This window comes from Scyliorhinus canicula, chromosome 10 (assembly GCF_902713615.1).
Source record: "Scyliorhinus canicula chromosome 10, sScyCan1.1, whole genome shotgun sequence".
NCBI classification, from domain to species: domain Eukaryota; kingdom Metazoa; phylum Chordata; class Chondrichthyes; order Carcharhiniformes; family Scyliorhinidae; genus Scyliorhinus; species Scyliorhinus canicula.
The window spans coordinates 109304935-109317993 of record NC_052155.1 but is presented as its reverse complement, the minus strand read 5'-3'; the positions used below and the strand labels follow the sequence as shown (position 1 = coordinate 109317993).

Sequence of the window (13059 nt, the reverse complement as noted above, 5' to 3'; positions counted from 1 at the left end):
CGTAAAAAATGTCAGGGGGCCCTCCCGCGATTCTCCCAGGCCGCGTGGGGAGTGGAGAATCGCGCCCATAGGTGTTTACAGCATGGAAACAGGCCCTTTGTCCCAGCTTGTCCATGCCACCCAGTTTCTAACACTAAGCTAATCCCACTTGGCTTTATCAAAATTAAACTCCATCTGCCATTCATCAGCCCACTGGCCTAATTGGTCAGCCATGGTGGGATTTAAACTCAGAGAAATATCCTGCGTCTCTGATTACTAGTCCAGTGACAATACCACTACACCAATGCCTCCCCAGCAATTCCACTGATAGTCTTGGTGACGTGCGGAGCTTCCAATTTCTAGTGTTAAAATGACACCAAGACATTCACGGACTATGACTTCCTCATGGTAAGTTTGGGCCTGTTTGGCTGGAATAGGTGACCCTTTGCCATAAAATGGCAGTTTGGAAACTCATCAAGAAAGTAGTGCGACCACCATTTTAATAATCTATCCATCTCATGCGGGTTTGATTAAAATCAGGGCTTTATGTGTCAAATGATCAACATTGTACCTAGCCACATAACCTCAGAGTTAATAGATCCTACAGTTAACAGTCTCTCAATGTTCACAGTGTATTATTATGGCTCAGATCTAAACAAATAAATTAGGGGAAAACACAATAATTAAATGTACAGAAGAAGTCTGATCATGACAGATCATACTTTTGACCAATTTTAATCTTGAACATTACCATGTACTAAACATACTGCTTGGAGATAATTGCCGGGTAACAGAATTTGGCTATTTTCCTGTGCATTTTCAAATTCAAACCATGTGTTTTATTTGGACTCTCATTTTTACAGGTATACAACTGGAAACATAACTCCTAAAAGAAAGACTAGAAAGACTTTCCACAACCTCAGGAAGTCCAAGGCATTTTATAGCCAAAGAAGACATTTTTGAAGTGTAGTCAATATATTGTAATGTCGCAACAAAGCCACATGGCCGACAAGAAGCAATGTGATTTGATCAGATCATCTGTTTTAGATTTTGTTTGAGGGATAATTATTTGTCAGGACCCCTGCTCTTCTTCAAATAGTGTAATGTGATCCTTTATGTCCACCTAAGAGAGCAGACAGGTCTCCATTTAATGCCTCATCCAAAATATGGTACTGTCTTCATTGCAGCACTCCCCATGACTGCACTATCACAGTACTGCACCAAGTTATCAGCATAGATTTTATGATCAAGTCTCTGGAGTGTAAGCTAAATTTACAGCTGCCTGACTCAGAGGTGAGTGACACTGAACAATGGCTGACGCCTATAGAAGATGATTAAGAACAAAGTCTGGAATCGAAACAAGCTACAATCAAAGACACTTGAATCAAGGACACACACACACAAACACACATAGGCCTCTAGAAAGAGATGGCAAAGTAATAATAACACAATGGGAAAAATATGAGTAACTTTCATGATTTGTTCACAACTTTGATTGTAATAAATTGTACATACTGAGTTAGAGAAAATTAAATCAGTTGTGTAATTGGCTGGCATTGAAACCTTGATTCTTTGCTGATACATATTTCAAAAAAATAATGGTTCTTATTTGAGCTGTTGATCAATGTATTATTTTTATTTTCCCGTTACAGACAGATTTAATGTGAGGCCAAACGGTGTCAATATGTGAGGCATAATGAGCAAAACTTCAATCTAAACAGGTAGACTATGCATTTCAGGAAATCTGTCTGTCGAACTTTGAAAAGCCGACCTTCACAAAAGATTTCCAAGCAATGAAAATGATGCTTTCATTGTAAACAGTATTAGAAAAGCTCCGGCTCCTTTGATCACAGGGAATCAATCTAACAAAGCTGTTCACAATTTTAAGGCATTTTGATAAAGGAAACAGAGGAGTTACTGATCAGAGAGTTCCTAATTCATGGGTATAAGTCCGACACATTTGTCAAATGAAAATAAAGGCAAAGAATTTAAGATTTTTTTAAACACACATTGTCAGAACATGAAGTGCCCCATCAAAAACTATATATTTCGGACCCATTAGGGTGAATGGGGGAGATTATGCGGATCTTAGGGGAATTTGGCCGGTTCTCAGGGTACAAATTGAATATGAGTAAAAGTGAGGTTTGTGTGATCCAAGCGAGGGGGCAGGAGAGGAGACTGGAGGAGTTGCCGTTTAAGGTGGTGGGAGGTAGTTTTCGGTACCTGGGTATTCAGGTGGCAAGGAGATGGGAGCAGTTACACAAATTAAATCTGGACCGACTAGTGGAACAAATGAAGGAGGACTTCCGGAGGTGGGACATGCTCCCTTTGTCACTGGCGGGGAGGGTACAGACCGTAAAGGTGACGGTTCTCTGAAGATTTTTGTTTGTTTTTCAGTGTCTCCCTATTTTTATTCCAAAGGCCTTTTTTAAGCAGGTGAACAGGGTGATATCTGGGTTTGTGTGGGCGGGTAAAAACCCACGAGTGAAGAAAGTGTTGCTGGAGCGGAGCCGAGGGGAGAGTCGGCTGGCACTGCCGAACTTTAGGAACTACTACTGGACGGCTAATATAGCCATGATTAGGAAGTGGATAATTGGGGAGGGGCCGGTGTGGGAGCGGGTGGAGGCGGTATCATGTAAGGGCACAAGTTTGGAGGCATTGGTAACGGCATTTCTGCCGTTCTTGCTGGCCCAGTGCTCCACAGGCCCAGTGGTAGTGACGGCATGAGAGTCTGGGGGGCAGTGGTGGAAGCATATGAGAGTAGAGGGAGTGTCAGTGTGGCCTCCAATCTGTGGTAACCACCGGTTTGTGCCGAGGTGATGGATGGGGGGTTTCAGAGGTGGCAGAGAGCAAGGATTGAGAGGCTGCAGGATCTGTTTATTTATGGGCGTTTTCTCGGTCTGGAGGATCTAGAAGTGAAGTTTGAATTGCCGGGAGGGAATGGGTTCCGATATCTCCAGGTAGGGGGTTGTGTATGAAGACAGGTTTTTATCTTTCCGCTCCTTCCGTCACAGGGGATACAGGACAAGGTAGTTTCTAGAACGGGGGTGGGGAAGAACATAGAACGATACAGCGCAGTACAGGCCCTTCGGCCCTCAATGTTGCACCGACATGGAAAAAAACTAAAGGCCATCTAACCTACACTATGCCCTTATCATCCATATGCTTATCCAATAAACTTTTAAATGCCCTCAATGTTGGCGAGTTCACTACTGTTGCAGGTAGGGCATTCCACGGCCTCACCACTCTTTGCGTAAAAAACCCACCTCTGACCTCTGTCCTATATCTATTACCCCTCAATTTAAGGCTATGTCCCCTCGTGCTAGCCACCCCCATCCGCGGGAGAAGGCTCTCGCTGTCCACCCTATCTAACCCTCTGATCATTTTGTATGCCTCTATTAGGTCACCTCTTAACCTTCTTCTCTCTAACGAAAACAACCTCAAGTCCATCAGCCTTTCCTCATAAGATTTTCCCTCCATACCAGGCAACATCCTGGTAAATCTCCTCTGCACCCGTTCCAAAGCTTCCACGTCCTTCCTATAATGAGGCGACCAGAACTGTACGCAATACTCCAAATGCGGCCGTACTAGAGTTTTGTACAACTGCAACATGACCTCATGGCTCCGGAACTCAATCCCTCTACCAATAAAGGCCATCACACCATAGGCCTTCTTCACAACCCTATCAACCTGGGTGGCAACTTTCAGGGATCTATGTACATGGACACCGAGATCCCTCTGCTCATCCACACTACCAAGAATTTTACCATTAGCCAAATATTCCGCATTCCTGTTATTCTTTCCAAAGTGAATCACCTCACACTTCTCCACATTAAACTCCATTTGCCACCTCTCAGCCCAGCTCTGCAGCTTATCTATGTCCCTCTGTAACCTGCAACATCCTTCCGCACTGTCTACAAGTCCACCGACTTTAGTGTCGTCTGCAAATTTACTTACCCATCCTTCTGCTCCCTCCTCTAGGTCATTTATAAAAATGACAAACAGCAATTGCCCCAGAACAGATCCTTGTGGTACGCCACTCGTAACTGAACTCCATTCTGAACATTTCCCATCAACCACCACTCTCTGTCTTCTTTCAACTAGCCAATTTCTGATCCACATCTCTAAATCACCCTCAATCCCCAGCCTCCGTATTTTCTGCAATAGCCGACCGTGGGGAACCTTATCAAACGCTTTACTGAAATCCATATACACCACATCAACTGCTTTACCCTCGTCCACCTGTTCAGTCACCTTCTCAAAGAACTCGATAAGGTTTGTGAGGCATGACCTACCCTTCACAAAACCATGCTGACTATCCCTAATCATATTATTCCTATCTAGATGATTATAAATTGTATCTTTTATAATCCTCTCCAAGACTTTACCCACCACAGATGTTAGGCTCACCGGCCTATAGTTACCGGGGTTATCTCTACTCCCCTTCTTGAACAAAGGGACCACATTTGCTATCCTCCAGTCCTCTGGCACTATTCCTGTAGCCAATGATGACCTAAAAATCAAAGCCAAAGGCTCAGCAATCTCTTCCCTGGCTTCCCAGAGAATCCTAGGATAAATCCCATCAGGCCCCGGGGACTTATCTATTTTCACCTTGTCCAGAATTGCCAACACTTCTTCCCTACTCACCTCAATGCCATCTATTCTAATAGCCTGGGTCTCAGCATTCTCCTCCACAATATTATCTTTTTCCTGAGTGAATACTGACAAAAAGTATTCATTTAGTATCTCGCTTATCTCCTCAGCCTCCACACACAACTTCCCACCACTGTCCTTGACTGGCCCTACTCTTACCCTAGTCATTCTTTTATTCCTGACATACCTATAGAAAGCTTTTGGGTTTTCCTTGATCCTACCTGCCAAAGACTTCTCATGTCCCCTCCTTGCTCGTCTTAGCTCTCTCTTTAGATCCTTCCTCGCTTCCCTGTAACTATCAAGCGCCCCAACTGAAACGGAAGGTTTCAAAAATTTACAAAGAACTTATAGAGTGGGGAAAAACCCAGATAGGGGAGACAAAACGTAAATGGGAAGATGAGAGATGAGTTAGGAAAGGAATTAGAGGCGGGTCTGTGGGAGGATGCCCTGAGCAGAGTCAACACGTCCTTATCATGTGCTAGGCTCAGCCTGATACAATTCAAGGTGGTTCACCAGGCACACATGACGGTGGCCCGGATGAGCAGGTTTTTTTGGGGTAAAGGACGAGTGGGCGATGTGCAGGAGGGCCTGCAAATCATGTCCATATGTTTTGGGCATGGTCGAAGCTCAGGGGGATTTGCAGATGTCATGTCCAAGGTGTTAAAGGTGAGGGTGGCTCCGAGTCCAGAGGTGGCGACTTTTGGTGTGTCGGAAGACCTGGGACTTCAGGGATCGAGAGAGGCTGATATTTTGGCCTTTGCCTCCTTGGTAGCCCGGAGACGGATCTTATTAGCGTGGAGGGACTCAAAGCCCCCGAAAACAGGAGTATGGGTTAGTGATATGGCTGGGTTTCTCAGGCTGGAGAAAATCAAATTCGTCCTGAGAGGCACGTCATTAGGGTTCGTTCAGAGGTGGAAGCCATTTATCGACTTCTTCAGAGAAAATTGAACCGTCGGCAGATTCAATAAAGGGGGGGTTTAGGGAGCAATGGGGTAGGGGAGAGGGAGTTAGACTATGTCGGCCTATCTTAGGCGAGAACTGTGGGAGATGGAAGGGTGTGTTACACGTTGAACTATGTTTATATCTGTACTTGTGTCTTTTGTTATTATAAAACTATAAATGTTCAGGGGGTAGCAGATGAGTGTGAGATGTGTGAGCGGGATCCAGCGAATCACGCGTCCATGTTTTGGGGTTGTGAAAAATTGGGAAGATTCTGGGCGGGAGTGTTCCCAGTCTTAGCCAAGATAGTGGAGGAGGAGGTGGACCCGGACCCTTTGGTGGCGATATTTGGGGTTTCAGAGAAGCCAGAGCTCATGGAGAGGAAGGCCGATGTCTTGGCCTTCACCTCTCTGAATTTTGCTGGAGTGGCGGTCAGCATCGCCACCGGTGTTAGCAGCTTGGTTGGGTGACCTGTACGATTTCCTGTGATTAGAGAAGATAAAGTATGAGTTAAGGGCCTCTTCAGGGGGGGTTGAGGAAAGGTGGGGGTTGTTTGTTACTGTGTTTGAGGGACTATTCATCGTGGGGAGGGGGGGATTAAAAAGGGGAAAACTCTGTACAGACTGTATAGATGATCGTTGGGAAGCATGTTTCCCGGGGTGTTTGTTCGCTGTAACCTGTTTTGATACATGTTTGTAAAAAAATACATTTAAAAAATAAAACCATAAATGCCTTAATAAAATGTTTTTTTTTAAAAACACTGGTGAAAGGAAAATCCATGATAGTTTTTAAAGTTCACATATATTTGACGTTGACGAGCAGGGCAGACATTGTCCAGCTCCCTCCCCCTTGACATAATGAAGTGGCACCCTCAGCCGAAAAAAGAATTTCAAACCCTTTCTGTAAAACCAAGAAAAAGAGGAATGCTCCCCCGACTCCATAGTCACTGTCATACCATTCATCCTCACACACAACCTGACCCCCATTCCCTACTCCGGCCCCTGCTCTTGGAACTTAGTTTGAGGCATTTTCAGCAAGGCACTTCCACGACAGTGAACCATTGCAGTTGGTAACCCAATCAACGACTAGCAAACCTTACTCAAACAGAACAGCCATTCTTAAAGATGTACCCCATGTGAAGCATAATGCACTTCAAAGCATTTCCAAATCATAAACACAGAAGCTACAACACCCACCTATTCCTCTTTTTGCAGTATACCAGTAAGTTATCAAAGAGGAAAAAAACTCGTTCCTGGATGTTTCCAGCAGAAATCTTTAGCAAAACCCCTTGCATCAGCATTTCAGTGCATGAATCAGTTATGTTGGAACCCTAAAATAAACACAGAAAATTGAATTATTAATAATGATTTTTCAGCAGCACGTAAAGTCTATTAAAAAGTGTCCTTCATCCATAATGGTTTAATTTTAAAAGCAAATAAATCACCTCCATATTTACCAATTAGGTTTTAAATAAACTTAAGTGGGTAAATTTGCAGAGATTCTCTTTCTGCTTTGCCATAACTTTAGCACAAAAAAGCAAGGAAAATCTAAGGAAAATAACAGCCACTATTTAAGCCACAGACCTGTGGAGAATCCCCACAGAAATTCACCCCAATATGACAATTAATATTTGATCACACTATTTAGATCACTTTTTCAAATAGCAAACTATGAAATCGCAGAAAACTTGCTCGGTTTCATCTTTTCTTTCTTATTTACATAGGATAGCAGAAAATTGGATTTTGTGGATTTCTGTATTATTTATAATTCACCGTGACACACCAATCCACTTTAACAAGCACATTTCTTGAACAGAACTGTTGGGAAGGATGAAATAAATGTGTTTCTTTCTCCTTATGCATTCAACAATACTGATACTGTAAGTACCAGTTCTGGAGAGTGGAGGAGGTGGTTTTCGCTCCCTCTCTCCTCTTCTATGCCCAAGTCGGTGAGACCTTCCAGTGGTTGGCTTGCCAAGCGGCTTTCTACTGATGGAGGGCGGGGTGTGACATGTGCGCTGACTCAGAAACTGGTGGTATTGTATTCTTTTGTCTTTTTGTCTTGATTTTGTCTTCGGTGTGCAGCTGGAGTCCTCATTATATTCCTGCTGTTTCGTGTTTTATTTGGGTGGAAGATGCTCTGACTTTGGTTATAATGAGCTGGATCTGGACTAACTGTGCCCCTCTTGGGAGAGGTGGAATGTTTTTCTCTCTCTCCTCTGCCATGCTCTCTGTTGGAGTGGCCTTTTGCGATGGGCTGGGCTGGTGCGCCTTTCCGCTGATTTATAATTTTAATAATTTTAACCATCAGGTGTCTGTCAATAAACTAAAAATATTTGCAGTTTGTGTTTGCTGCTTGCTCCTGCTGGTTTGTGCAGATGCCTGGAGGTTGCTGTTGTTGTTTCCTTCCTTTTCTGTAGTCAGAAAGAAGGACAATTGTTTCTAAGAGAATTGGGTCCTGGAACACCGGGCTCAGGGGGTCGTATGAGTTCAGAAGACAATCTGGTTTGAAGCAAGAAGTCGCTGCAGGACCTGGTGCGCGATATTGATCCAAGTGGGCCACCTGATGACGCCGTTGAAGAAATACTTTTGCAGATTGCTGCCTTTGTTGCTGGTGTGGAAGGCGCTGTATGCAACTGGCACGTCACCATGGGTTCCACATGCTGGAAGTCAAGGATACTCAACTGCACCTTGAGGGCCAGTGGAATATGTGGATGCCAGGATTTGGTTCAGGTGAGATTGGGAGGGCCTGCACAGCTGCGGCTCCTGGACGGAGAATGGCACTGATACGTGGAACAAGTAATGCATTGATGCACAGATCATTTCTAAGACAAATTCTAGACATGATAACATATTCTCAAACTTATCCTCTGTTTTTGTTGAGAAACCAGCGAGGAGTGGAATCATGTGTTTGGTTTATTTTGTGAAAATGAGCTGATATAGCTTTGTGTTGGTACCAATATGGAACGGTGACATTTCCTGATTGTTTAATGGTTAGTGTGATATGTGGAATGTTAATTAGTTTGATTTTCAACTCTTTATTACTGTTGATTTGTACATTTAATAAACAAAATATTCTCAAGTGAAGTGCCTCCTCGAGGGCACACATGCTATGTTTGGAGAATGATTAGTGCATAGCATCTCACGAAAGCTTTGAACAGTTTGCCTGAACTCTAGAAGCGTAGGCACCATAGAGGCAGCTACCAAAAATCAAACACTAAAGAACTTGTCTCCAGCACTGTGAATCCTCTCGTGACCAAAGGGTAAGTGTGTGGATCAGGAGGGGGCACTGGAGCACGGCCTCCCTCATGTTCCCGACAGAGCACTGGGGTCTAGGGGCCCCTGATCAGCTCGTGGTGGAGTGTGCAGAGTAAGTTTTTCCAGCACAGCTGGCTCGCTGGACACACTTAGAGAAGTCGTGAGGGTCATGGTAAGGGTTGAGGTGCGGGGTGAGGAACTTGTGGGATTTGAGAGTCCCGGGATGCAAACCCTAACTGATTGTCAATCTCTCTCCTTCTCCATTTCCTTCCAGATTAAAAATGTTAGTTAGTGTGAATCCCGCAGAGGTGGCCTTGATGCTGCTGGTGGCAGCCGAGACAGGCAGAAGCTGGAGAAGATGGCAGCAGCGACGATGCCTATATACCCAGAAGACCAGGCTGTCTTGGCGGCTTACAGGACCACCCCAGGATGACAGGTTGACTCTTGGGGGACAAGGGATACCCGCTGAGGTTATGGTTGATGACACCAGTGCAGAGGACTGAGACCGAGCAGATATCCAAAATAATGACGCCCATGCAGCTACCCATGCTGTCACTGAAGGGTGCATCGGAATACTCAAAATGCGATTCCGATGCCTGGACCTATCTGGTGGTGCCCTGCAGTACACACCCCAGATGGTCTCCCATTTTGTGGTGGTCTGCCGTGCCCTCCACAACCTGGCACTGCAGCGGGCGATGTGCTGGATGAGGAGGATGAGGAATATGCGGCCTCTTCTCAGGATGGGTTTTGTGAGGGCCACGAAGAATCCAGCACGAGTTGAAGGATAGAAAGAAATAACATTTAATTACAATAACATATATATACAACAGCAGCAGCAACTTCCCTTGCTGCTCACTCCTCTCTTGCTGGTTCCAAACTGGCCAGCTTTATTTATGCAGGGAATCTGCTAATGATTTCTCCGCCCCCCTCATTGGGGAAGCTCATACTCCCAAAGGATTGTGGGATTGCCATTAGTCCCCAGCCAGTGGTAAGCAGGCAGGTTATAACATCCCTCCCCCCCCCCACAAAGTCCAAGGAATCCACCGAAGACCCTAGTGAAGGAGGGCGTTGGACTCGTTTTGCCGCAGGCCGGACACCATTTGCACAAGGCACTGGATTGGGTGGTGTGTAACGAGACGGAGAACGGTGCTTCCGTAATGAACGGCGTAACGGTTGTACATCCACAGCCCGTGGTCCGGAGGACTCCCCCTCTGAGGCGTCCCGAGTCTCCATCTCGGCGTCTCTGTCTCTATCTCCACGCGGTTCTGCAAAGACCTGCGCAGGCTTTGAGTGCGGCACCAGAGGTAGATTGTGAGGAATACTTTCCACTGTGCCTGGTCTTCGTGGCTGTAGAAATTAACTCCGGGGGCGAAGAATCTTTGGAAGAGATGGTCTTCTGGACCGAACGTGGTCTACATGCTTGCGCTGGAGTCGACCCTGGGCTTGCACCTGGTAAGAGATAGGGCCCGTTCGGCGAAAGATAACGCCAGGGACCCACTGGGCACCACCAGCAAAATTTCGAACGAACACTGGGTCACCGGACGCAAACTGCCAAATTGGCCGATGCCGAGGAAAACCATGTCCCTGCCATTCTTGAGTGCGGCGTACTTTTGCGCCAATGTCTGGGAAAACCATGCTAAGGTGGGTGCGAAGTCCCCGGCCCATTAGGAGTTCCGCGGGAGCAATCCCAGTCATCGCATGGGGGGTGGTCCTGTACGAAAACAAGAAACGAGCCAGTCTCGTGTCCATAGATCCGGAAGACTGCTTCTTTATGTCTTTATTTACTGAATGTCTGCACTGTGCGCTCCGCCAACCCACTGGAAGCCGGGTGGTATGGAGCGGTGAAGATATGGCGTATGCCGTTCACTTACATGAACCTTGCAAACTCCTCACTTGTGAACGGAGTGCCGTTGTCCGTGACCAGCACCTCGGGGAGGCCATGTGTACTGAAAGACAAACGCATCTTCTCGATTGTTACGCAGGACGTTGTGCCTACCATCTTATGCACTTCTAACCATTTTGACTGGGCATTGATTAATAGAAGGAACATGGATCCTTGAAAAGGGCCGGCGAAATCCGCATGCAAGCGCGCCCAAGGCTGCCCTGGCCATTCCCAGTGGCCAGCGGAAGCTTCTGATGCTCCGAGCAAATGGAGCAGTTTTGGGCCATCTTTTCAATGTCGGTGTCGAGGCCTGGCCACCAGACATAACTCCGGGCCAACATTTTCATTTTGGTCACACCCGGATGCCCATTGTGCAAGTCCCTTAGTATCAGCTCCTGTCCTTTTTCCGGGACAATCACACACGTCCCCCACAAGAGGATACCATCTACCACGCTAAATTCTGACAGTTTGGAAGAAAGTGCCCGCAACTCGCCTGGGAGCTGTCTATGCTGCCCACCATATAGGACTATGTGCCGAACCTTTGACAGGACTGGCTCCATCTGGGTCCACCCACGGATCTGTGATGCCGTGACAGGCAAGGAGTCCATAAAATTTAGGGTTGCAACCACGTCACCGGTCGTGGGGTTCGACATGGAGCCGGTCGATAAAGGCAATCGGCTCAGTGCGTCGGTATTCCCTATCTGGGTTCCTGGTTTGTGCTCCAGAGAATACTCGTAGGCAGCAAGCAACAAAGCCCAGCGCTGGATCCGTGCGGAAGGAATGGACGGTATTGGCTTATCCACTCGGAAAAATCCCAGCAGAGGCTTATGATCAGTCACGATAGTGAAGTGGCAGCCCTACACATACTGGTGGAAGCGTTTCATCGCAAAGACCACCGCCAGGCCCTCCTTCTCGATCTGTGCATACTTCTTTTTTGCTGCAGTCAATGTGCGGTAGCCGAAAGCTATCGGCCGCTCAGCCCCGTTCTCCATCTTGTGGGATAGGACGACCACAATACCATACGGGGATGCATCACATGTGATGAGCAAAGTATTTCCAGGATCATAGTGGGTTAGTAACCCAGACGACGACAATTGTTGTTTTACCCACCGGAAAGCCGTTTCTTGCAGCTGACCCCAAACCCAGGTGTGATTCTTCTTTAGCAGTAGGTACAACGGGGCCAGCATAGTTGCCAGATTGGGGAGGAAATTCCTGTAATAGTTTACGAGGCCGAGAAAAGAACGAAGATGCGAAGTGTCAGTCGGGGCGGGGGCCTGTTGAATTGTGCGCACCTTCTCTGCGACGGGGTGCAAACCTTCGCGGTCCACCATTCTATGAACCCAGTTAACATTTTATAAACACACAGTAAACATCTTATCAACCACCAACACACATAACCCCAGATACAATACTCTATAGACAACCCTTAATACTTTTTCCTTGCAACATTCATAAGTTAAACCCTTTTTCAACAAAGACAGCAGGTTTAAATTCTATACAGAAACAGGTATTACTTTGCAATCATCAAGTGAGCTGAAGACATTCTTTAGATTGCAGAGAGAGAGATCAATACACACATCTGCTTGCTTTGAATACAGCTCTCCAACTCTGAAAACAAAACCAAACACAGAGCCTCAAAGCAGCTTTTTAAAACGAAAGTAAAAAGACAGACAGCCCAGCACCACCCACATCACTGACATCATGGCAGCTATTTGATAAACACCCATTTATTAACTGTGCATCCACTTGACACATGTTGCCATCACTGCTCCTGAAACAAGTAGAAGAGTTATATTTTTGACTTCACATTGGTCTTACTTACCTGAAGAATTCATGTAACATTTTAACTAGTTCACGCCAATGTACCATGGATGTACAACCACAATCTAGTAGTGTGCAACTGAACAAATCTATAATCTATCCACCAAACAAGGTGGATGAGGGTAAAGCGGTTGATGTGGTGTATATGGATTTCAGTAAGGCGTTTGATAAGGTTCCCCACGGCAGGCTATAGCAGAAAATACGGAAGTATGGGATTGAAGGTAATTTAGCGGTTTGGATCAGTAATTGGCTAGCTGAAAGAAAACAGAGGGTGGTGGTTGATGGCAAATGTTCATCCTGGAGTTCAGTTACTAGTGGTGTATCGCAAGGATCTGTTTTGGGGCCACTGCTGTTTGTCATTTTTATAAATGACCTGGAAGAGGGTGGAGAAGGATGGGTTAGTAAATTTGCAGATGACACGAAGGTCGGTGGAGTTGTGGATAGTGCTGAAGGATGTTATAGGTTACAGAGGGACATAGATAAGCTGCAGAGCTGGGCTGAGAGGTGGCAGATGGAGTTTAATGCAGA

General features: G+C 46.0%; 1 protein-coding gene across 1 annotated transcript in view; it reads right to left on the bottom strand.

Moving 5' to 3' along the window:
- prex2 (phosphatidylinositol-3,4,5-trisphosphate-dependent Rac exchange factor 2) overlaps window positions 1-13059 on the bottom strand; it is a 624716-nt gene that overhangs the window by 448037 nt on the left and 163620 nt on the right. The window contains exon 7 of the mRNA XM_038808469.1: window positions 6768-6901. Coding sequence (XP_038664397.1) covers window positions 6768-6901 — 134 coding nt within the window. The remainder of the gene's footprint in view (window positions 1-6767; window positions 6902-13059) is intronic.